The sequence below is a fragment of the Sander vitreus genome, chromosome 2 (genome assembly GCF_031162955.1).
Source record: "Sander vitreus isolate 19-12246 chromosome 2, sanVit1, whole genome shotgun sequence".
Taxonomy (NCBI): domain Eukaryota; kingdom Metazoa; phylum Chordata; class Actinopteri; order Perciformes; family Percidae; genus Sander; species Sander vitreus.
In genome coordinates, this window is record NC_135856.1 from 4,820,918 (window position 1) to 4,847,030 (window position 26,113).

General features: G+C 41.7%; 1 protein-coding gene across 1 annotated transcript; it reads left to right on the forward strand.

Annotated features, from left to right (window-relative positions):
- Positions 1 to 217: 217 nt before the first annotated feature.
- Positions 218 to 26,113, forward strand: LOC144532992 (ectonucleoside triphosphate diphosphohydrolase 7-like). Its single transcript, XM_078273999.1, has 14 exons — positions 218 to 411; positions 1,437 to 1,542; positions 2,742 to 2,921; positions 6,513 to 6,718; positions 9,024 to 9,174; positions 10,945 to 11,048; positions 11,248 to 11,307; positions 11,412 to 11,560; positions 12,126 to 12,292; positions 13,444 to 13,645; positions 18,101 to 18,220; positions 19,265 to 19,350; positions 22,824 to 22,985; positions 23,986 to 26,113. Exons 2-14 carry the CDS (start codon positions 1,535 to 1,537, stop codon positions 24,200 to 24,202), a joined length of 1,812 nt encoding a protein of 603 aa, XP_078130125.1. The 5' UTR covers positions 218 to 411; positions 1,437 to 1,534; the 3' UTR covers positions 24,203 to 26,113.

A 26,113-nucleotide genomic window follows, 5' to 3' on the forward strand; every position in this document is an offset into this window, starting at 1 on the left:
TACTCAAACCCAAATACAGTAATGCATCATATAATACACATGGAATAATGTTCATATTATTTGTTTATAATAACATATAATATATGTTCAGTGAATATATTTTATAAACAAAACAAGGAGTGTTTTTAAATTCACCCCTCATATTCCTACAGCACTTGAATGCAGCAGACGTTCAGCGTCCAGAAACGTATTTGATGACGTAGCACCCGGGCCGACAGGAAGTCTGTTGGATGGTTTCGATCGCTTCCTCTTCGTCGTCTCCTTCTTATATACTGTTGTCTTCTGTTTTAAAACAATCTCCGTGAAGCAGCGCGAGAGAACATATTTCATCATCATTTCGGGTCGAATGAGCAACAGCGTTCACTGTCACTGACGGACTGTGCTGTCATGGCGGAGGTTAGGCATATTTAGGTAAGTTTATATCGAACAGTGATAGCATAGGGAATGGATACACTGTAATCAATTAACGTTAGTAGTTCACGAAAACCTACCGTAACTCAACAGTTGCTAACTTACACATTCACACATAGGTTTCAAAAGCAACACTTGTAGCTAGCTAAGTTGGAAAATAAATCAACTGCAACATGGTTCTTTGTGTGCTGTTTGTTGTGTGAAACTGTTCTGTTTTTATGCAACACTTGTGTCTTATGTAACTGGGAAATAACGTTAAGCCTTCTTCTACTGGCCTGTATTTAAAAAAACGGGGGTAATACTGCATACACTGCATTTTACATGGATGTCACACAAATATCATAGGAGAATTTAAAAATAACATACCATCAGCATGCTATATATAATACACCTCTATATTGATTTATTCTGTTATTATGCCTATTTTATACCAATATTATACCGCACCGTATAAATACCCGCACTTGAACCACACAGCTGTTACTTTACCTTGTCATTTTTGTCTCCATATTTCTAATATATAGTTCTATTTTAGTTTTATAAACCTCTATTTATCTGTATTGCTGTCCGTTTGCTGCTGTAAAAACAAAATGTCCACGCTGGGGATCAATGAAGGCTAATCTAGTCGTACCTGTACACCAAAGGAAGATAGAGGAATACTACAAAGTACATTATGACCATTGTACTGTATATGGAGATTAGAGTTTAAATCCTGATTTTATTTTTTGAATCTAAATAATTACACAGCAATGTCCCATAAATCACAAAACAACTTAGGTGATTTTTTTTTTTTTTTTAAAGCTACAAATAATAAACAATAACTAGAATAAAGTAAAAACTGAGACTATACACAACTTAAACAAGGACCTTTCTTAAATATACACTGACAGTACAATGGCAGTTAGGACTGCAACTCATGATTAATCTACCAATGGATTTCTTGAGTACCGGTAGCCTAAGCTGTTCATTGTTACGGTGTAGCACTGTTACTGTAAGCAATATTCGCTCCCTCTTCTTGCTTTCAGGCAGAAGAAAAGTCACAACTCTGGACAGAATCCTAATCAGACGGCAGGCACCATGAGGTGACGACGGTGACATCTTGTATTTTTGCCGACCGGGACACATGGCAAGGTAACAAACTGATAACGCCATCTATGAGAGTGCCCTGTTGTTTGGTGCTTCATGATGTGCCCTTGTCGCTTTTGTATCTAACAGTATATGGCCTGATTTAACTCTGCTGAACTCCACAGTGTTTATTGTAGGGATGAGTCACGATTTCAGGTTCACAAAACGATTTTCTTACCTTTTTTCTTTTTTTTTTCCAATGTAATGAGCTGCAGACAAATGACTGACACAATTTCCCTTATTATATAAAACAACAGTGCAACTGAAATTGTATTTTATCTTAAAGTGCTCATATTATGCTTTTTGGCGTTTCCCCTTTCCTTTATTGTGTTATATATCTTTTAGTGCACGTTATAGGTTTACAAAGTGAAAAAGCCCAAAGTCCACCCCAAAGGGACTTACCATCTCCAACAGAAAACACTGTTCACAAACTGCTCCAAACAGCTCTGTTGTAGTCCAGCCTTTACTTAGAGACAAACGTGGTCACTTTGGAACACGTTATAATGCTCGCCTAGCTGCTAGCATGGCACGCCCTCATACTCTGCTTCTGACTGGCTAGTAGTCCTTACCTAGGTACTGTCAGGGCACGCCCTCATACTCTGCTTCTGACTGGCTAGTAGTCCTTACCTAGGTACTGTCAGGGCACGCCCTCATACTCTGCTTCTGACTGGCTAGTAGTCCTTACCTAGCTACTGTCAGGGCACGCCCTCATACTCTGCTTCTGACTGGCTAGTAGTCCTTACCTAGGTACTGTCAGGGCACGCCCTCATACTCTGCTTCTGACTGGCTAGTAGTCCTTACCTAGGTACCTTGTGACGTCTCAAGTTAAACAAGTGAAATCAAAGTAGATTACACCCTAAGCCGATTTAAAAATGGCATTGTGATTACATTTTTTATGTCAACCGGTTGTAATCTTTACACATTTATTCAGATTTTTACCCGATTTATGATGCATCGTTTCATCCAGAATCAGAATCAGCTTTATTGGCCAGGTTTTCGTAAACAAACAAGGAATTTGACTCGGGTTAATCTTTGCTCTCAAAGTACAACACTCACTTAACATATAAAGAATAAAAACAGAATGGCAGTAAGAAATATAAAAAAAAAATACTGTTAAGTATACAGTATAACAATACAATAGAATTGAATTTCGAATTTGAATTCCCTGGTTTATTGTAGTTTTTGGTTGTGTTCTTCCTCCACAGGATCACCTTTTCCTGCCTGCCGGCCTCCTGGTACTGCAGCGTGTCCCTGCTGTCTCTGGGCTGTGCCCCCCGGCAGAGACTGCTGCTGCTGCTCTTCATCACCTGCGCCCTCCTCCTCATGGGAACCTACCAGAGGCAGCTGTGGGGCCCACAGCGGCGTCCCGCGTCCCGAGTCAACAAGTGAGTAATAATAATAATAATAATACATTTTGTTTATGGGCGCCTTTTTTTGATACTCAAGGACACCTTACATGAACAAATAGCAAAGGATGAAAACAGTTGCACAACAAAGACCACACAAAATTACAAAGCAATAAACAACAACACACAAATACTATTCAATTATACTGAGTATGCCTACGTTTGAAAAGGTAGTTGTTGTTTTTTTTTAGTATTTGTTCTTGTATTCTACCCTATTTATTATTTCTTGTATATTCTGTATGTGTGCTGTGTGTCTGATATTTTGCTGCCGTAGCACTGACATTTTTCCAATTTGGGATATAAAAAAAAAATCTAAATCCAGACAGTATTTGAATGTGGGGAGAAAGTCAATGTAGACACATTCACTAATTATCGGAGATGGAGCGTTTTCCGAAAAATGATCTTTAGAACTTGTCATGTTGGACTGTGACAGAGAGGTAGTCCGGCCCAGGTTTTGAACAAGCCATTTCTGTAAAAAAAAACAAACAGAAAAAACATACTTTTGGGATCCCTAGTAGACTCGCACCATCAACAAGGATCAACAGTTTTTCCACAGCTGGTCGATTTGAACAACAAAACAGGTTTTTGAACAGATATTTTAACCTGCAGGTTTCATTTGCAGGATTTTGAAAACAATAATCTTAGAACAATAATTTACACAGGAGCACGAGGACAGTTAACGTTCTATCTATCTATCTATCTATCGACCTTCTTACATTTAGGGGATTAAAAGAAAATGTCACCTCACAGTAACATTTTGTAACTGAGAGTGCATTTCAGAATCGACAGTGAAAGCCATGATGGGAATAACTGAAACCAAGGAGGTGCTGGAATCACACAAACAAAATATTGCTTCAACAATAACACAACTTCCACAAAGTTTAATTATTCAAGAAATATTCCTTGCTAATAAAATAAAAATCAATATAGTTCGCGCTAGGGCTGCACGATGTGAAGAAAACATCTAATTGCGATTATTTTGACTGATTTTGCGATTGCGACATGATGCACGATATTGGAGGGAATCATCATTTTGGTGTTTTTTTTTTGCGAGGATCTGTACCAAAAGAAGATTTTTTTTTCTTTAATCTGTAGAATACAATTTCTAGGCCGGGACGTCTCTGCAGCACCACAATACTTAATTAAGAATGGTTTGACACATATTTTGCCTTTAACAAATATCGCGACATATTTTTGTCGAAATATTGGGATTTCGACAAAATTGGAATTCATTGTGCAGCCCTACTTCGTGCATGTTGTCCTAAGCTGTTTTAACTCTTTCCCTCTTTCATGTGAACGTGGGAACATTTGTAGCTCGGCTGGGAAATTCTTGGTAAACAGAGCCAGCTGATTGCCAGCTCTGTGAGAACACTTATCTAATCTGTTTTTTGAAGCCAGACGGCTCAAAGTGACTGTGTGAGACTGACTGCAGGTGTTTTCTTTAGTAACCAAGGACGGCTAGAGATGCATAGATGACTTGCATGTATGAGTCAACCCTCGCGTTGTCTTCCCGTCGACCAACGAGCAACTTTTTGTTTTTCTGGGTCAAAATTTAAAATGAAAACTGTTTTGTTTTGGTCTTTTTCGGCACTTTTTTTTCAGCGTTTGTTTTTCTTTTTCTTTTCTTTTTTTTCAAATGCCATAACACCCAAATTCAATGAAAGTAGTGAACTGATCATTTACTTTACTAGTTGTATGGAACCATCCACGTTTTTTGTTTTAGTTTTTTTTAACGATTTGGTTGAAAAAAAAACCCAAATTTGTGAAATAGAAACTTTTTGAAAGTGGGTCAAACTTGACCCGAGGACAACAGGAGGGTTAAAGGCTCTGTATAGCTTGTGTCTTGGTATGTGTTTTTATACATTTAGTTTAGACATGCACTGAAAGGACGAGAGTGCCACAGACAATTTGTCCGGCATCTCAAAATGTTTTACATCTCCTGTATGCTCGAGGCTTTGATCCAAAGCACCTTATGGTGATTATTTTGTGTTGTTGGTTGTTGTAGCCTGTGGGAAGCAAACCTGTACACCTCACTGTTGCCAGACATGAAAATAAAACTATACATTTATTCTTTTGCCTTTTTTTATCCAAATCGCAACATGGACTAGTGCAATATCCAAATCACGGGGGGGGCGCAATATTTGTTAAAGGCAAAATATGTGTCAAACCATTCTGAAGTAAGTATTGTGGTCCCGGCCTACAAATCCTATCCTACAGAGTAAAAAAAAAAAATATATATATATATATATATTTTTTTTTTTAGTGCTGTCAGTTAAACGTGTTATTAACGGCGTTAAAGCAAACCCATTTTAACGGTGTCATTTCTTTTATTGCGAGATTAACGTTCTTTTTGGTCTAGCAAACTTTGTAGTTTTTTTCACATGCTGTTACAACAACTAGTAACGTTAGAAAAACTACAACACCACACCGGATCTAGCTAGACCGGAAACATAACAACAGCACTCCACACAAACTTGTTTGGGCTCGCGAGCCGGCCAAAGAGTAGTAGGCTAACGTTATGTTTTGAGTGGATGGCGAGCGCGAGACGCCGAAATGGATGCCAATAAGATTCTGATTGGAAAGTTTACTTTTAAAAAGTTGTCGAGGGGGACAGTAGTTTCACCATACACAGCCTGTACCACACGGAGAAAGCAGCCCAACTGGAACTGCTGCAGAGTGCAAACACTGTCTCATTAACCGGTGATCACTGGACGTCAGTGAGTAATCAACATTATGTAGAATTACTGCATGCTATATTAACTATGTATATCAGCATACGGTTTTAGGACTGTGTTGTTTGTATTGTTTTTTGGACTGTTTTTGTCATTTGGGACATTGTCCACCCCCTTTTCTGTCCAGGAGAATTGTTACATTCCTTATTAGAAAAACATAAAGGTTACAAATGTCCTGCTGTGACAACCGGTTTTTGGACCATTTTGTTTGTACTGTATAAGCAAAGTGTCAGTGTTACATCTCAGTTAGGTTAGGTACTTGGAGGAATTGTGCAATAAAGACATTCACACATTTGTCTTTTGTTTACAGTAAATAAATAATAAACAATTACAAATCTTAAAGTCAAGTTCATCAAGTAACTTTCTTTGCATTCATTTGATTCCCAGTTAAGATCCACTGGTAAGAATGGCTTTCCATTGTTAATATGGACTTAAAAACAGTTCTGAAATGCAAAATAATAGAATTTTGTTCATGTGATAAAACATGCGATTAATCGTGATTAACTATAGAAATTTGCCGATTAATCGCGATTAAACTAATTAATCGTTTGACAGCCCTAATTTTTTTGCTACAGATCGTCACATAAATCACACTATAATCATTTAGATTTTTGAAATTTGAATTTTTTTTTAATGAAAACGAGAGTAATAATACAACAATTATCATTCCCTCCAAGATCTTGAACCATATCGCAATATCAGTCAAAAATAATCTCAATTAGATATTTTCCTCATATCGTGCAGCCCTACTTTAAACATTTTTTTTTTTTAAACCCAGTATATAAAGACAGGAGTATATTCTTCATATCTTTATGTTTCTGTGTTTGTTCTCCTCCAGGTACCTCTCCAGCGCAGAGTCCATGGAGGCCACCGACGTCCTCAACCCTGCTCTGAATTATGGGATCGTGGTGGACTGTGGCAGCAGTGGTTCTCGGGTCTTTGTGTACTACTGGCCCCCCCACAACGGGAACCCTCACACCCTGCTGGACGTCAGACAGATGAGGGGCCACGACCGCATGCCAGTCGTCAAGAAGATCAAACCTGGTGAGGAAGCGGATGTAGGGCCCTATCTTGCACCCGGCGCAGCGCAGCGCAAAGCCCGACGCTATTACAGGGTCTGTAATATGTTGGTCTTACAGGGAGGTGTGTTCAGGTGCATTCTTGGTGTATTGCTATCTTGAGGCAGCGGGAAGTGATCGCGCCATTGACCAACAAAAACCTGGTCTAAAGTCAACAGCACAGCATTTCATTGTTATTTTAACAGCGAATTAGTAAAACGTGCCTAGGCTTGTGCACAGCGCGTGCACACTATGCTTGTTACACACACACACACACGGGGAAGTGCAGCAGCACACAAACATGCAAAAGATTACAAATAAAAAAATATTACGGTGCAAATCCTCCATCATAACAGCAATGCTCCAAGGTCCAAACGCGCCTGGCTTTTAAAGGGAATGGGAAATGACAGTCTGATTGGTTTATTTGCATGTTACGCCCAAAACACACCTATGAATTAATGAAGACACTAAGCACAACCCTTTTGAACCATGCGCCTGGCGCACTGACCCTTTTTTCCGCCGTCAAACTAGCAAAAGTGGATTTGGACACACCCTAAACGCACCTGCACCAGGCGCTTCACGCCGTGCGCTTACATCTTTCACAGCGGGTTTTTTTTGTTTAGTTTTTTTTTTTTTTGTCTTCCGTCAGCATGCCTTTCTTCTTACCTGTGCTCTGTATGCAACGATCGGGAATGTTAGTGCTTTCTTGTCAAAGTATGATCGATTTTTACCGTCTTGATGTAAAAAGTCTTGCACACAAGCAGCCCAGTACTAGGCAGACAAAGCTTGGCTGTCGGCTTTCTGAGGACTGAAATCTGAGTATTCATGCGTGAATGTTTCTACAGTCCTCCATGGGCAACTGTAGTTCCTTTGTGCATTGCACACTCATTCTTTTCCAGGGCATTCTGGGAAAGAACATGGAACCGTTTTTGATCAAGAATCAGCTGAGCCCAAAGCAGCAAACTCTCTGTCGCTCTATATTTTCATTTCAGTATATTTTTTTTTATTCGTTGAGCCAAGAGGATTGTCAGGATTAGGGTTTCTGATGACGTTACCTTGTGAAGTAATTAGTCATTCCAGCAGAAAGGACCTTTCAGGCCCCGTGACTTTGTGTTCTCAGTCCCAGCAGACAGATAAGATACAGTGGGTTTGTTCCAGGAGCAGTTAAAAGACTGCGTGGCACGTTGAACCCTGGGACAGAATGTAACAACCTGACCACGTGGCCTGCACAATTATTTTTTTATTTAAAAAATTCTGGTACAGGATATAAAATCCTCTATTCCAGACTCAAGCAACACAAAACAAATATATATATATATATATATATATATATATATATATATATATATATATATATATATATATATATATATATTCACATTTGAACATGTTTTCATAAAACACATTAATTCCATGATTGATAACAATTGCATAACAATTCATAAAGAAGTTACATAAATTACTGACAAAGGCAAAATGCATCCAACCTATTCTTAAAAAGAATTGATCGAAGGGGAACGCACAACTTCTTCTGGAAGCTCGCTCCATGATTTTACCGCACGGATGAAATATGAGATATTATTATCCCTAACATTCAGATATTGCAATCAGGATCACTGGTTTTGGGAAATTGAAGAATCTACATTTGTTTGTGATTATTTATTCATACATTTGTCATTTTATTTGAACTAGAAAGCCAACCGATACATTTGTCCTGGCTGAGCTTCTAGTATTGGCCAACGTAAATGTAATAACGGATGTTTGTGAGTCGACATATATGTCGTTAAGAAAAACATACGGGTGTGGGAATTAGGAGGGCTGCAACTTACATTTATTTTTTGTTATTGTCGATCAATCTGTCGAGTATTTTCTCAATTATTTGATTAGTTGTTTGGTCTATAAAATGTCAGAAAATGGTGAAAAATGTGGATCAGTGTTTCCCAAAGTCCAAGACGACGTCCTCAAATGTCTTGTTTTGTCCACAACTCAAAGATATTCAGTTTACTGTCACAGAGGAGAGAAGAGACTAGGACATATTTAAAAAATATTTACATCTTAAAAGCCGGAATCAGAGAATTTATGCTATTTATTTTCATAAAAAATGACTCAAACCGATTTAATTATCCAAATAGTTGGTGTTTAATTTAATAGTTGACCATTGTCAATAAATCTTTGCAGCTCTGATAATTAGTGTTCTATATGTGTCTGCATAATTAGCTGTCTTGTGAAAACAAATGTGTGTGTGTGTGTGTGTGTGTGTGTGTGTGTGTGTGTTTTTCTGTCTCTCTCAGGTATCTCCACCCTGGCGAACACGCCCACGCAGGCCAGCGACTACCTCCACCCTCTCCTCAGCTTCGCCGCGGCTCACGTCCCAAAGACCAAACACAAAGAGACACCACTCTACATCCTCTGTACTGCTGGCATGCGGCTGCTGCCGGAGAGGTAGACACGACAGCATCATTACTCTGTGGTCACACTTGAAATTCCAATATGATTTTTCAAATCATAGTACTTCATATTAGGGATGCACCGAATCCAGATTTTTGAGGTTCGGCCGAATGCCGAATCCACTGGTTAAGATTCTGCCGAATCCAAAACCAAATACCGAATCCTACTCCCAGTTTTTAGCTGTGACTGTCCTTCCTTTGCCGTATCTGAAGTTGCTGCGTTTTGGCTGCTGTCTGTAGATTCCTTCATGCACAACTCGTATTCTTTCGGATGTTTCATACGCAAATGTTGTAACAGCGGTGATGTTGTGTATTGTTTAGGGTCCTCGCCACCACCAGACTAATCAGCATAGCAGATTGAACATGTAGCTGGACTTGAATGGCCTTCTTTTGACTGAAAGTACTGCCAAACAACACTTTTTCTGCTCACCAGTTCCATTTTCACTTTCTCACAGCCTACTGCATTGAAGGCTCCACCTACGTAAACACCTTCCCGTAATCAACGGCGGCGTCATTACGTCGACCAGCGTAGCGCGCGTAGTCCAAGCGTAGGGTTCGGCAGAAACCGAACCTCATCAAAAAGCCCAATATTCGGCCGAATTCGAAGCCGAATCCTGGATCCGGTGCAGCCGTACTTTATATACCGTATACTCAGATGCCAGTTTTTAATCATACACCTATCAAAAAATAATGCAGTCTATAGCGTGATTTATGCTTCTGCGGAGGCTCCACGCAGAGCTTTGGCCGTAGCCTACGTAAGTGGCCTGGTGTTTATACTTGTGTGTTGGTGTGTGTGTCGATCTCTTTAAGAGAATAGCGGGGCCGGTGTGTGTGTGCGTGGGGAGTGTGTGGTAGAGCGAGTGAGAGAGAGACGTGATTAGCTTTGGAGGAAGTAGCGACTCTAGAGTCATAGTAAGAGAAACAAAGTGTCTCCTCTGTTCTTTCTGACCACGGTGGGAAATCTGTAGCAGGAAAAGTCAACCCTCTCCTTGATTCCATGTTGTTCATGGAGAAGGAGAACCAGGAAATGAGTCGGGGTAAATGCAACGCTACCAAGGCACGGCCGAGCGACGTGCGTCTCCGCGACGTGTAGTGACATTTTTCGAGAGGTGCACGTCAGGCTCTGGCGTAGGGTCCGTGTCTCCACGTACCTACGTAGGTACGTAGCCACGGCGTAAATTTATCAAAGAAGCATAAATCGCGCTTAATATAGCAGTCCTGCCGTAAATCCTCCCTTCATGAAGGTTATAATATTCAGGTTATGCTGAAACAGTTTTCACACTTCACATTGTTTTGTTTTTTTTCCCGCTCATAGAAAAACCACAAATGATTTGCTATATCACATTACACATCCACAATTGGAAATGTGATCAAATGATACAACAAACAGAAGTAGAAAGACTGTCGGTCAGTTAACAATTCATTTTACAGAGAAAAGAGGGAGAGAGAGAGAGAAGACCAAAAAAGAAAGAAAAGAAATTGCAATTATATTAATAACAGTCAAAGAAATACATTTATCTGGCAACTTCATGTTGTCTAATTTTCTTTTCCTTGTACATTTTCTGACACTGAAAGGTATTGCTATTACCCTTGAAATCATTATCCAAGGAGCTCCACAGTTTGACACCACATACTGAAATACACATTGGATTGAAAGTTGTTCGTGCATACCTGTGTTTTAAAGTGAAACGTCCTTCTAGGATTCTCATTTGCCGAATGTTTTAGACGTGCATCTGTGTTGTGTTTCGTGTTTCTCTGTATGTAGCCAGCAGGCGGACATCTTGGAGGACCTGGTCACTGATGTTCCCCTGGAGTTTGACTTCCTGTTTTCCAGATCCCATGCCGAGGTCATCTCTGGGAAACAAGAAGGTGTGATGCTTGCTTACTATCATGCTATAACCTGCTGGTGCTGGTTGGAGTATATATTAACTGAATTAAGAGAATGTAACACTCGCCACTGGCAGGAAGTATCCTTAATTCTGTCATTTCTAACTGCTTCCTGCCTGTGTTTTTGTGCCGCCTCATCATGTTTGTGATGACGTGTTCCTGTCGCCTCTCAACCCCGAAGGAGTGTACGCGTGGATTGGCATTAATTTCGTGTTGGGCCGCTTTGAGCACGCCGATGACGGTGAGTGTGAAGGTGTAAACGGGACGCATCTCAAACGGACCCTAATTACTCTTTCACGAGAAACAAAGAACATAATTATATCCGAGTTCTTTCACGTTCCTCAGAGGACGCCACAGTGGAGGTGACGACGGGGTCTCAGAACCAGCAGCCAATCAGCAGGCGGCGCACCGTGGGCATCATGGATATGGGTGGAGCTTCGCTGCAGATCGCCTATGAGGTGCCCAGCGCCATCACCTTCAGTTCACCACAACAAGTAAGGAAGTGACGTGAGACGTGTGTTCCTGGAGAAGGAACGGTGTGAACTCCCTGTCATTGATAATACGACGTTTATTTTCTTTCTCCACTCATCTGATGATTATTTATTTAAAGTTGTTTTTGTGCGACAAACCCCCAAAATATTCAGTTTACACTGTACATTTTACAGTCGTGTAAGCATCAAAGTCTCACATTGGAGTGCCTTGGAGTTGGATTAGGGCTGGTCCATTATAGAAAAAAAATCATAATCACAATTATTTTAGTCAATATTGAAATCATGATTATTTAACACAGTTACTCATTGACTCTTGGAAGGATGTTGCATTTATTGACCTTAAAAGAGCAGTGAAACTGTAAAAAACTGTCATGTCACTCTTATGTAGATCCCTTCGAGTAAAGTGTAACCAATTACTTAAATGATGAATCAGCCATCAAAATAACTGCAAATGAATGGACTAATTGTACCAGCTCTGTTATAGACATGTATTCTCCTTGTTTGTGTTGAGCCCTTGTCTTGGTGGAGACAGGTCTGCAGCGATGTAATCGCTCTCTCTCTCTTTCAGGAGGAGGCCAGTAAGAGTGTTCTCGCGGAGTTTAATCTGGGCTGCGATGTCGAGCACACACAACACGTTTACCGAGTCTACGTCACCACGTTCCTCGGTTTCGGAGGAAACATGGCCAGGCAGCGCTACGAGGACCGTCTCGTCAACGACACGTTGGCCAAGAACAGGTTCAGAGTCACACTGAACACACTCGCTACGTGTTATTCTTTGGGTCACTATGCATGCCCTTTAAGGCAGTTACACACCAACCAGATGGCCGACCGTTGGTAGAAAAGACAGTTGGACTGATCAGTCTCTCCGAGTTGGTCAAAAAAATGAAAACCGGCAGCTGATTGGACGAACGCGTCACATTGTTCTGGCTGCTGCTTCCTCATTCAGATTACGATCTCATATTGTAGTAAAATACTTCACCGAAACGTGTTTCTGAAAACATTTTAAGCGAGAAATAGGCCATGCAGTTGTTGAATCTGTCTTCACTTCAGATCAACAAAGGTCAGTTTAAAAGATTTTCGTCAGATTTTGAGAGGCTTAGTCACGGTCATCCCACTTGCCATTTCCGGGTGAGTCCCGACTGCCCTGTCTCCGACTGAGCATGTCAGGTCAGCCAAAATGAAGGCTGACAGCTCCTCCAACGGACGACGGCACGGAACACACCGAACAGACTCAAGTCACTGACCTCGCCAGACTGTCCAACGGCCGATTATCGGCCCAGTGTGTAGCTGCTTTTACGCATATGAAACAAGCATATTAAAAACAATAAAACCAGGAACTATCAGGTGAGAAATGTAAGACTATTGTATGTGGAAAGCTAATCTGAAGAGGTGTGTTTTGACGACTCCCACTTTTGAATGTGTCCAGGTCAATACAGTCACGGATGTGTATGGGTAGGGAGTTCCAGAGGGAGGGGGCTGCAATGGTGAAAGCTCTGTACAAATGTTTAGATTTTTCCATCAACACCTGTCAAAACTGAAACTTTCAGCTGTTGTTTTTTCTGTTAAAACAGCACCCTTTTTCTGCTTTGTGCCAAAAAGCACAATGCATATTTTCTGTGTACCAGGTGGTACATGATGTAAAATATACAAGCCGGTCAGTACTGGCAGTCTGTCATTTATGGTAATTATACAAAAACCTCTAAATGAATATGGGAAATAACTCTTGTAAAGATGCTATTACTAATGAAGTCTATAGAAGTTATTTCTATTGCCATCTCTTTTGATGGTTATTATCTAAAATGAGGCCACAGATTGAGCCTAAGTGATCTTCCTCACTAGTGTTCCTAAAATGTATATTTCTTTTCTTCATGTTCCTGTTTGTCCAGGTTTCTAACCACTCAGACGGGCCTGAGTGAGGACAAACCGTACCTGGACCCCTGTCTGCCGGTCAGCCTGTCAGAGACGGTTTTCAGGGACAACCACACGCTGTACCTGCGGGGTCAGGGCGACTGGACTCAGTGTCAAGAGGCCGTGCGACCCTTCCTGGGACTCCACAACGGCACCATGTCACCAGGGGGCGTCTACCAGGTACCAACCTCCATGTCAATACCGAGATCTTATCATAGATGAAGAACAAACAAAGAAACACAGATTGTAACTTAAAATAAGTGGGTTATTGTGAGCACAGTCTGGCATTGCCAGACCTATCTCCACAGCGCTGTAGAGTAAGGTCTAGCCACACCACAGAAACATTCTGGATAGGAGAAAAAAACCCGCTCTAGGTTGTTTGCATTTCTTTAAACCAATCACTAGGGGTGTGACGAGACATTCAGCTCACGAGACAAGACAAGACACGAGATTGGGTTCACGAGAATGAGACGGGACGAGATTTTAACACTATTTTAAAGAAAACTTCAGTTAAGAAATATGACTGGAAAAATAGTCTTTACTCAGAGAACCAAGGTTACAACGTAACCAAGTGCTTCATTGCTGAAGTAAACAAGGAAGTAGGCTGCTCTTTTATTAATTTATGACCATTTTAAGACGAGGGGAGAACATTTCTCCTCACTTTAAAATCATTATAAGTAAGGTAGTAGGGCTGTCGGCGTTAACGCGTTAATCGCGATGCGATTAAGGGGCAGACGCGATGCAATTAATTTTTTTTAATCGCATGCTGGCATTTATTAATTTATTTTACACTTCACTCGGGCTTTGCGTCGTGCCACACAGTTACTATTTTGACCCTTTGTAGCACCATTACTTATCATCAAGCTGCCACTTCCTCGTATCACATCCTGCTGCTGCAGGCATGATGGAGAAACACAGCAGCAATGAAATCCTGAATGGAGCTTTTTATTTTCCAAAACTCCCGGACGGCTCGTAGACAAGTCGAAAGCCATATACGTTGTGTAAAGCCGAATTAAAATATCACTGAAGCACGTCAAGCTTGAGCTACCACCTACAGAGCTAAGCATAGTAGTACAGTTAACGTGATGCTACCCGCTAGCATGCTACCCACTCAGGCAAAGCACTATATTGGACAGTGCTACTTGCCGACCTGTGGATGAAACCAAATCCCAAAAAATGACTACAGCTCTTGCGAAACGGGTGGCAACTAACTGCAGACCTGTCAGCATCGTAGAGGACTCGGGTCTTAAAGACGTACTACGGTTGGCATGTTCTGACCTGTCTCGTTGCCGTCGAGGGGGACAGCAGCCCCACACACAGCCTGTACGACACGGAGAAAGCAGCCACACTGGAACTGCTGCAAGGTGCTGCAAACGCTGTCTCATTAACCGGTGATCACTGGACGTCAGTGAGGAATCAACATTATTTAGGAGTTACTAAACACTAGATTGACTCTGGTAAGGATAGGGATTTTTAGTTTTTTAGTTAGGTACTTGGAGGAATTGTGCAATAATGACAGATTCACACATTTTTCTTTTGTTTACAGTAAATAAATAATTACAAATCTTAAAATCAAGTTCATGAAGTAACTTTCTTTGCATTCATTTGATTCCCAGTTAAGATACACTGGTAAGAATGGCTTTCCATTGTTAATATGTACTTTAAATTGGGATTTCAATATTAATTTAGATATTTTTAAACGTATGTTAAATTACAAAAGTTATGGGAAAACGCATCAAAATAGTTTCATAACAAATACAACACAAGGTTTATTTCAACTGACTGTCATTTTGGACTGGTCCAACATGAATAAATAAATAAATAAATAAGGACCATGTCTACAGAACAGGACATGTTTTACTGGTGGTACAGTATAAAATCTATAAATAAAGAGAACAGGACACAACTTTTCTTTCGCTTCTCTGATTCGTTCTGTTTTGTTGTCTCTATTTCTTCACTCTGTTGAAATATGCACACTCGTGGTACGCTCCATAGGGTTTGTCACGTAGTGGACCCGTGCGTTGACGTCCACTAACATGTGCAAGTGGCACGGTAACTGGCCAATGAAACAGGATCATTACAGCGTTTCAAGCAGGCTCTAAATCAAACACAACTAAGCCACACAGCCAACGGACAGGACGCAGCGCTCCACAAAATAAACAAAGTATTGCATACTTATAGCGACACTTTCGATATAATATTGCGCAACGTGATAATGATAACGATATTGAGTCGATATATCATGCACCCCTAACTCAGAGTCAACTTTGGCGAACGGGCTGGGGAGATCTTCTCTGCTAATTTAGAGGTCCAAGCCAGACTCCTCTTCAGAGCCAGATGTATTATAAGACCAACCAGGACAGATTGCGTCTACTAGCTGCTGCTCTGCACTTGTGACCAATATTAAATGATATATTTAAATATTAACTGTTCACACAATACAGTAACGTGAGCTATTTAAATGAGCTGGATACATGCTTAAACCTCATTTGCTCATCCCAGTGTATCTCCGTGTGTACTTCGTCCACAGCACTCCCACTATTCGGTCCCAAAACATCCCAGTTAGAGAGGAAATGCCATAAACATATTCTTTGTAAATCTTTACAATCATTCCCCGAAAGAACCAAGCAGGCCTGCCTTTCTTCAAAAGTCGCCATTTTCAGCGTGTAGCTTGCTAGCTCGAAGTTTGTTGTTGTCTCCCGAAGACAACGGAGTGAGAACGGCAAGGCAGTTATCCTGGAAATTTACAGTCAGGTCCATAAATATTGGGACATCGACACAATTCTAATCTTTTTGGCTCTATACACCACCACAATGGAGTTGAAATGAAACGAACAAGATGTGCTTTAACTGCAGACTTTCAGCTTTAATTTGATGGTATTTACATCCAAATCAGGTGAACGGTGTAGGAATTACAACTGTTTGTATATGTGCCTCCCACTTTTTAAGGGACCAAAAGTAATGGGACAATTGGCTGCTCAGCTGTTCCATGGCCAGGTGTGTGTTATTCCCTCATTATCCCATTTACAAGGAGCAGATAAAAGGTCCAGAGTTCATTTCAAGTGTGCTATTTGCATTTGGAATCTGTTGCTGTCAACTCTCAATATGAGATCCAAAGAGCTGTCACTATCAGTGAAGCAAGCCATCATTAGGCTGAAAAATCTAAACAAACCCATCAGAGAGATAGCAAAAACATTAGGTGTGGCCAAATCAACTGTTTGGAACATTCTTAAAAAGAAAGAACGCACCGGTGAGCTCAGCAACACCAAAAGACCCGGAAGACCACGGAAAACAACTGTGGTGGATGACCGAAGAATACTTTCCCTGGTGAAGAAAAACACCCTTCACAACAGTTGGCCAGATCAAGAACACTCTCCAGGAGGTAGGTGTATGTGTGTCAAAGTCAACAATCAAGAGAAGACTTCACCAGAGTGAATACAGAGGGTTCACTACAAGATGTAAACCATTGGTGAGCCTCAAAAACAGGAAGGCCAGATTAGAGTTTGCCAAACAACATCTAAAAAAGCCTTCACATTTCTGGAACAACATCCTATGGACAGATGAGACAACTTGTACCAGAGTGATGGGAAGAGAAGAGTATGGAGAAGGAAAGGAACTGCTCATGATCCAAAGCATACCACCTCATCAGTGAAGTATGGTGGTGGTAGTGTCATGGCGTGGGCATGTATGGCTGCCAATGGAACTAGTTCTCTAGTATTTATTGATGATGTGACTGCTGACAAAAGCAGCAGGATGAATTCTGAAGTGTTTCGGGCAATATTATCTGCTCATATTCAGCCAAATGCTTCAGAACTCATTGGATGGCGCTCACAGTGCAGATGGACAATGACCCGAAGCATACTGCGAAAGCAACCAAAGAGTTTTTTAAGGGAAAGAAGTGGAATGTTATGCAATGGCCAAGTCAATCACCTGACCTGAATCCGATTGAGCATGCATTTCACTTGCTGAAGACAAAACTGAAGGGAAAATGCCCCAAGAACAAGCAGGAACTGAAGACCGTTGCAGTAGAGGCCTGGCAGAGCATCACCAGGGATGAAACCCAGCGTCTGGTGATGTCTATGCGTTCCAGACTTCAGGCTGTAATTGAATGCAAAGGATTTGCAACCAAGTATTAAAAAGTGAAAGTTTGATTTATGATTGTTAATCTGTCCCATTACTTTTGGTCCCTTTAAAAAGTGGGAGGCACATATACAAACTGTTGTAATTCCTACACCGTTCACCTCATTTGGATGTAAATACCCTCAAATTAAAGCTGAAAGTCTGCAGTTAAAGCACATCTTGTTCGTTTCATTTCAACTCCATTGTGGTGGTGTATAGAGCCAAAAAGATTAGAATATATATTATATAAATAGAATATTTATGGACCTGACTGTACTTCTGTTGATCCAGACTATTGTTAGCAAAATGAATTGGCATGATGTCCTTTGGACATTTTAGTAAGTCAATAAATTACAATTACAATATGATACATTTCCTTCATTTCTATCCTCTTCTCAAAGTGGGGGTTCTTTATTTGGGAACACATTGAAGTCGGAGCTCACTGGACAGCCTGGATTTGAGTCTTCACTAAGCACAAATGGCAACAAATAACTTTAATTCCATGTTTTTTTTCAGGCTCCCATCAACTTCAGCAACAGTGAGTTCTACGGCTTCTCCGAGTTTTTTTACTGTACGGAGGACGTGCTGAGGCTGGGCGGACAGTACGACAGTCAGAAGTACTCCAGGGCTGCCATGGTAACCAGACACAACACCACTGAGTCTTTTCACGACTAACGTGGCTGAAAAATAGGATTTTCCTCTTATGTTGTTGTTTGTAGAAGTTTACCAGGGAATTTCTAATAAGGGGAGAACTTACACTCTCGGGAAACTTCCGGCTTCTGAACAGGTTGCAGTTTCACTCTGGTTCCATATGAGGGCGCTCACGGGCAAGTGAAGAATGAATGGTGGTCTATGGAGCTATACCCCTCAAAATCCACTTTTCTCAGGATATCATTTTTTGTCTACTAATTTGAATGTTCCATTTGAAACGGGAGGCTAAGAAAATACACACTGCTGGGTGTTAGATTTTTTTAAAGAGGCTTTTTTGTTCTAAAAAGCATTTTAAAATGTCAGTGACGTTCTACACATCGTATGGCCAGAGATACTGCTTTACGGCAAGCTCTGAGTCACTTCCTTTTTTCTCTCGAGGCATCGACAACACAGCTGACAGGTTAGGCTCTCCCTGTTAATACAACACAGCTGACAGGTTAGGCTCTTCCTGTTAATACAACACAGCTGACAGGTTACACTCTCCCTGTCAATACACGTGCTAGAAAGAGTCCACCTTAACATTCTCAGAGAATGCCCGTAGACGGGTTCTGACATTCTGGTTCCACCATGGATGCCATCAAGCGGGATCTCTGGTTGTAATCAGTCCTTCACTGACCAATCAGCATTCATTAGCAGAATTCTAGAGTGTTATGGGCAACAAGGACTCAACCTGTAAGAAATCGAAAGGACACAAGTACTCGTTCATTCAACTTTCGACCTATAATCCATGTTGAACTTGCAAAAACTACAATCAAATCTGAGATTTCTCAACGACAATCAGGCGAAAGAGACAAATTTAGCCGTCTAGCTCCATAGACTCCCATTCATTTAGCACTGGACCGCGATCACCCCCAGTGGAACTCTGGTAGAACTGCAACCAAATTTGGCACAATGGGGCCGAATAGGGAGTGAACAGGCTATGAAAACGGGCTCTGAGTTTACTGGTTGTTTGTTTTGGGTTCTCTGCAGGACTACTGCGCCACCAAGTGGCCGATACTGAAACAGCGCCTGGACAACAAGCTTTTCTCTCAGCAGGCCGACATCAGCAGACTCAAGTAGGTTCACCTCTCTTCTCCAACAGTCTTCATCCTGATCCAGAGCCTCATTCTTCATTCGTACAATGATGTAGGAATACAGCACACCTTCCTTTTTTGTTTGACTTCCTGTTCTTTTCTCTCTCTGTTCTGGCATGGTGGTTGTCGCCTGTCATGCTAGATACCGAGTTCCTCTTGTGTTTATTTCCCAGCTAAACACTAGGGCCATCCTCGACTAAAGAAATTCTTAGTCGACTTACACTCGTACAATTTTGTACTTCTGTGTGTCAGACTTTTTTCCATGAAAGAGCTACCAGATACTATATAGAACAAAATGTACAGGCTTTCATTAACTTGATATAGAATAGGTTTAAGTATTGTTCTGTTCTGTCATGTTATATCAGTGCTAAATAATTGCAAAACTGTCATTTAAACGGTGCACATTGTCATTTTAGCCCTCCTGTTGTCCTCGGGTCAAATTTGACCCATTTTCTATATCAGAAATTTGGGTTTCTTTCAACCAAAAAGAAATCATAAAGGATGGTTAGTTTCCTATAACTCTCTTCACAAGTAAAATAAATGTTCAGTTCACTACTTTCATTGAATTTGGGTGTTTTATTCAATTTTATAGCATTTGAAAATTGATAAAAGAATGTTGGGAAAAAAACAAAAAGGTCAAAAAAGCGCAGAAAAGTGACAAAAGAATCAGGAAAAGTGTCAAAAAAGATTTATTTTGACCCAGATATACAAAATTGCATGGTCGACGGAGGGACAACACAAGGGTTAAAGTTGAAATGTTTCTTTTTGAAAGCCCTGCGAGGGTTTGTATATATTCCCATATTTATTTTTTTTAGGTGTAAAGGGTGTAAATTAGTCCCAAACGTACCTATTCATATTTAGCAGGCTGCAGATTCTCCACAAGGAGGTGCTGTTAGTTCAACACCTGCTGCACCAACAGGAAAGAAGAGGTTTGGACCTGCACATGTGGACATGTCAACATTACCACATGGCTCAAAGAAAGCTTTTTTTGTCATAGCTGCTGTTCTTGTGTATTTGTGTGATGAGCAAAAAAATACAGGTACTAAAAATGGACATCATCGTTTCCATCAAACCTCCGGTGGATGTGAAATACTCCTATAGAAGTTCATTTTAGCTAACGGCTGTAAAGCACCAAAGGATTTGATGATTTTGTGAATGAATTAGTAATTTATTTCTTAAATACAAGCTAGGCCCAACAGTCAGCTTTGTCAGGCACTTTGATTTTTTTGAACAGTTAACACTTGAGGCTTGACAACTGAGCCTCAGTGTTAATTCTCTGGAGAAATCGTCACAGCCAACTGTTCTACCAACGAGCACCAGACATGTAGATGTAACATATCAGTAACAACCAAGTTTATAGCTCAAATATTTAGCGCCAAAGACGGAACGGAGTCAACCTGCATGAATCGTTTGCTTTGAACTTCCCTGTTTAAAGTAATCAGGTCACGTTTCACACCTAGCAGAGCAAACGCTGCACCGTTCCCAGTACTCATCAGGAATGTGCTCAAGTTAATATTTTTTTGCAGGTTTAAAATGCCAGACACAAAACCCCATAAAGTACAAATTTGCAGCTGTTAACACTCAGGGCGTTTTGACACCTGCCTTGTTTAGTTCGGTTGAATGGAGCGAAGTCTCAGTGAGCAGAGCAGACGTAGTAACATCACTCAAGAAACAATGTCTGGAAAAAAATCATTTTAATAAATACTTTGAGATGCGAGAAATATGCACTAGTCCAGAACACAGGACCTTTTTCCTGTATTTACTTTCTTGCTCCCCGCCCCAGACACATCTGACCAATAAGGGGAGTGAACGCTGATGCGTGGTTTGTAGTGACCATTTTGGTCTGCTTGGATTTGTCTCCAAGTGAAACGAAACTGAACCATGGGGGAGGGGGGACGCTCCAAGTTCACAAACTCATCAACTGATCGGACCAGAGCACACAAATTATACATGTGAAAATGCCTGTAGGTCCCTATTTTAACGGTCTAAGTGCACGGCGTGAAGCGCCTGGCGCAGGTGCGTTTAGGGCATGTCCGAATCCACTTTTGCTAGTTTGACAGTGGAAAAAAGGGTCAGTGCACCGGGCGCATGTTTCAAAAGGGTTGTACTTTGTGTCTTCATTAATTCATAGGTGTGTTTTGGGCGTAACATGCAATAAACCAATCCGTGTCATCTCCCATTCCCTTTACAAGCCAGGCGCGTTTGGACCTTGGCGCATTGCTGTTATGATGGCGGATTTGCACCATATTTTGATTTGCAATCTTTTGCATGTTTGTGTGCTGCTGCGCTTCCCTGTGTGTGTGTGTGTGTAACAAGCATACTGAGCGTGCGTTGCATAAGCCTAGGCGCATTTTACTAATTTGCTGTTAAAATAACAATGAAATGCTGCGTTATTAACTTTAGACCAGGTTTTTGTTGGTCAATAGAGAGCCGAAGTCACGCCCCTTCCGGTGGACCTCATGGGACCTTAACTCTTATTTTTTGATCCCATTTGAATTGAGCCATGGATTACAACTATTATGTTTGTCGATTTAAAAGATAATTTTTCAACCGAAGAAAGTCTCAGGTAGCCGTAGGTTTGTCATAGTACCAGTTCACGTTTTGTGTGAAACCGCTCAGTGAACTACATCTCTCGTCTCACACAATTTACGTCACCTAGCTTGATGCTAAACTTGCTCGCTAGCTAGCTATCTTAGCTCTGTTCCACAACACATGTAACATTATCTTACCTGATTTAATGCTTTTATGTTTTCAGCAGATAAGCAAAAGAACAAGCAAGATCCGCTGCTCATTTGAGTAACGTTACACCCCGGTATGATACACAGACATCGTAGCTTCAGCGAGACGTCATCCATGCGACATTGAAGTGTGGAGTCTTTCTAATTACGTATTTTCCCAGTCTTATACGTCAACAGTTTAACCTTAAACTGAGACTTTCTTCGGTTAAAAAATAATTATTATCTCTCCATTGACTCTCGTTCATATTTTTTTCGAAATAGGTCCCATTGGCCGGAAGTAGAAGGGCGTGACTTAGGCTCTCTATGGTGCGATCACTTCCCGCTGCCTCAAGATGGCAATACGCCCAGAATGCACCTGAACACACCTCACTGTAAGAGCAGCACGCCCATGGGCGCAAAGATGGGCGCAGGTGCATTTGCTATTTAAACGACGCGGGCGCTGGACGGGAAATTGACAACTGCGTCGGTCTTAAACTAGCAAAGACACTTGCGTCGGGCTTTGCGCTGCGCCGGGTGCAAGATAGGGCCCAAAATTGCAGAAGCTGTGTCTTTTCTTGCCTGTAGCTGGGGCAGGTTGGACCGTAACTGCAGTCTGAAACTGCTGAGGTGCAGATGTGCCACTGGCTGATATTCACTGTCCCTTTGCAGACATCTACAGCATAAACACCCGTTAATTTACCCCCCCTCTGGCACACCCTCCTGCTCTTGTTAACCCAGGTATCAGTGCTTCAAGTCGGCCTGGATGTACGAGGTGTTGCACTCCGGCTTCCGTTTCCCCACCGAGTACCTGAGTCTGAAAACAGCCCAGCTGGTTTACGACAAGGAGGTCCAGTGGACTCTGGGAGCCATCCTGTTCAAAACCCGCTTCCTGCCTCTCAGGTACTTCCATCATCACAACACACAAATACATATATATCAGTTACCCCCTGATTTTCGCACTATTACAGATGGTCGCAATGCATCGATGCAATGATTCATTTCAACACCCTTACTACTTACTGTACTTTAAATAATGCTAGCCGCTAACAGTCGAGTGAAGAGCAGGACTTTCCTGAACAGGATCATTAAAGTAGCTTCATTATCTCTTACGTAGATTTCTAAACAGCACTAATGAACTTCAACCCATGCAGGTTGGTGGACGTTGGCGAACGTTTTGCTGTTTAACATCACAGTAAATACATCCACTGTATGTGGAAGATTTAGTAATTTTTTTGTGTTAAAGGTCCTATGACATGCTGCTTTTTGGATGCTTTATATAGACCTTAGTGGTCCCCTAATACTGTATCTGAAGTCTCTTTCCCGAAATTCAGCCTTGGTGCAGAATTACAGTCACTAGAGCCAGTCCCACAATGAGCTTTCCTTAGGATGTGCCATTTCTGTGTCTGTAGCTTTAAATGCTATTGAGGAGGAGAGAGGGGGGGCAAGGTGGAGGGTGGGGGTGTGGCCTTGACCAACTGCCATGCTTCACTTGTTTTCAAGCCATGATGTCTCTCTCTCTCTCTCATGGGTGAGCCAAATTCTCTGGGTGGGCAAAGCAGAGAAAGGGGAGGTAACCTTGCTCCTTATGATGTCATAAAGTGAAGATTCCAGATCAGCCCATCTGAGCTTTCATTTTCTCAAAGGCAGAGCAGGATACCCAGGGCTCGGTTTACACCTGTCACCATTTCTAGCCACTGGGGGACCATAGGCAGGCTGGGGGAACTCACATTAATGTTTAAAAACCTCATAAAGTGACATTTTCGTGCCATGGTACCTTTTTAAAGGACACATACATCCTGCTGTTGTGTTCATCGGTGGTGTTGTGCTAATTTGTATCAAACATGTGCCAGCGTTTCTGTTCATGCCGTCTGCTGTGTCCCCCCCCCTCTGTCGTCCCCAGGGACCTGCAGCAGGAAACGCTGCGGCAGAGCCACCCCAGCTGGCTGCGCTCCTCCTTTGTCTACAACCACCACCTGTTCTCGCTGTGCATCCTGGTGGTGGTGCTGGCCATCCTGCTCTACATCCTGCGCCTGCGGAGGATCCACCAGCGCGAGCAGCGGCAGGCCGATGCCCTGAACCTCCTCTGGGCAGAAGAGGGAGAGGCCCTCCTCCCATGAGAAAGCCGTCAGGCATCGGAGACTCCAGACTGCCTGCCCCTGCAGGCTCCCGTGTCCCTCCATGACCACGATACTAAAACGCTACAGAATGGGAGTACGGAGGACAGGAAAAGAAAAGCTGGAAAATGACCCAACAGTTAAGGGTGTGACTCGACTAATGAGGATATATGGGCCAAAGATTTGACTGTACAGAGACAGTTTAATGAGCCCGGAAATCAAACTCCCTCTGTATATTCTTTGATCATACAGCTTTAAACACAGAGCCCATCTCAGACTGGAAAGATGTTTCTCTGTGTTCACTTTCATCTCTGGGAGGAAAGAATCAACTTGGCATAACAGGATTGAACAACTATCATTATTCCTCCCCAATATCCGAAGCCATGTTTTCTGTGTAGTTGCTCAGCTTAGTTTAATGGCAGTCTGCACAGTTAACCTGGATCCAGGTGCTTGATAAATGTCTTAACTGCTGAGCGAGAAGTACAGAGGCGGTAGTGTCCCAGACCCAGGCAGAGTCCATATATCATAGGAATATGGATTTGTTGAGGACTTTGAAGACCATTCAACATCCATTTGGCCCTTCTATTTTTCTTCCAATTAACAACTTTGTTTGAGGCTAGTTACCTGCCAAGGTTTGTATATTTCACTAAACATATTGCTTGATTGATTCAGAAATGTCAACAGATGAGCGTATCGGCGCGCACGTTAATAAGCTGTTTAATTTCAAATGTTCAATGTCTCAAAATCGCACTGATGTGACTGAGCCCGACCCGAACCCGAACATCATTTCTAAATATCTGTCCGAACCCGGCCCGTCGGGCTCGGTTCGGGTATCCGTCCACTAGGGCCAGGACCATATGCTCTTGTCCCGATTCGATTCTTTCACGATACACGGCTGCCGATTTGATTTTTATTTATTGCGATCCGATAGTATTGGGTATTGCGACTTTTCCTTCTCTAACAAATACAAGAGTAGAATAATACACTTCTAGAGACAATGTATCATGAGACATTTCTAAAAAAATTGTTTTCTAAGAAGAATGCACATCACGCATCAGTCAGTCAGACATTTATTTCATTTGTAAAGAAGAACATAACATGGATCTGTTTAGCTGGAAACATATGATGGCAGCACCATATACAAAGAAAATATTTAGGTGAATTATGGTTTAAAAAATAAATATCGATTCTGAGGAAAAGAAATCGTAACAAAACATTTTTTTAAATTTTTTTTTTACACCCACCCCTAGTGTGCACATATGATCTTTGAGTATATTCAGGTAACAGATTTGAACGTGACATTCCCACTTGCAAACAAGAAAGGTGTGTAAAGGTGAAGAAGCTTTCACTCAGCTGTGAACTGATTTTTTTTTTTTGTTCCACCTTAAATATTCGTTATCAAAATCCCTCTTTTGCCACCATCTGGCAGTTGAAACGTTCACACCACCAAAAAAGTGATTTTTGCATAGCACTTGAGTGCGAGGCGATATCATCACGTGTGCAGCAGTTACCGCCATCAAAGATAGTGTTTCATCTACACCTCCGCACGGTGCCGATTGGGATGATTTTCCTCAGAAGCGGTCCCACAGACCGATGATGTCAGCCGCAGAGCTTGGGTCTCTGATTGCGCTTTGATACTTGAATGCCACTGTTGTCCCGCCAAGACCTCCGTCCAGCACCGATGTTTATCAGAGGAACGACAGAGCCAAGACGCATTTTAGCTGAAGTAAGCGGAGAGATCTGCCCAGTGTTTGGATGAAGCCGCTGAAAGCAGATGAAGGCCCTGGAGGTCTGATATAAACACATGCCGTCTGATTTCTGAATGCCAGAAGCGTGTCTTATGCCACTGGTCAAAATGGAGGCTGGGACATGGCAAAAAAAAAAAACACAGACATGATCTCATTATTTGATAAA

Bases quoted from the DNA above. Each gene is read 5' to 3' on its own strand.
- LOC144532992 (XM_078273999.1), top strand. The intron at 11,049-11,247 runs GTGTGATGCTTG...TCAACCCCGAAG, and splicing joins CATCTCTGGGAAACAAGAAG to GAGTGTACGCGTGGATTGGC. The intron at 11,308-11,411 runs GTGAGTGTGAAG...CACGTTCCTCAG, and splicing joins CTTTGAGCACGCCGATGACG to AGGACGCCACAGTGGAGGTG.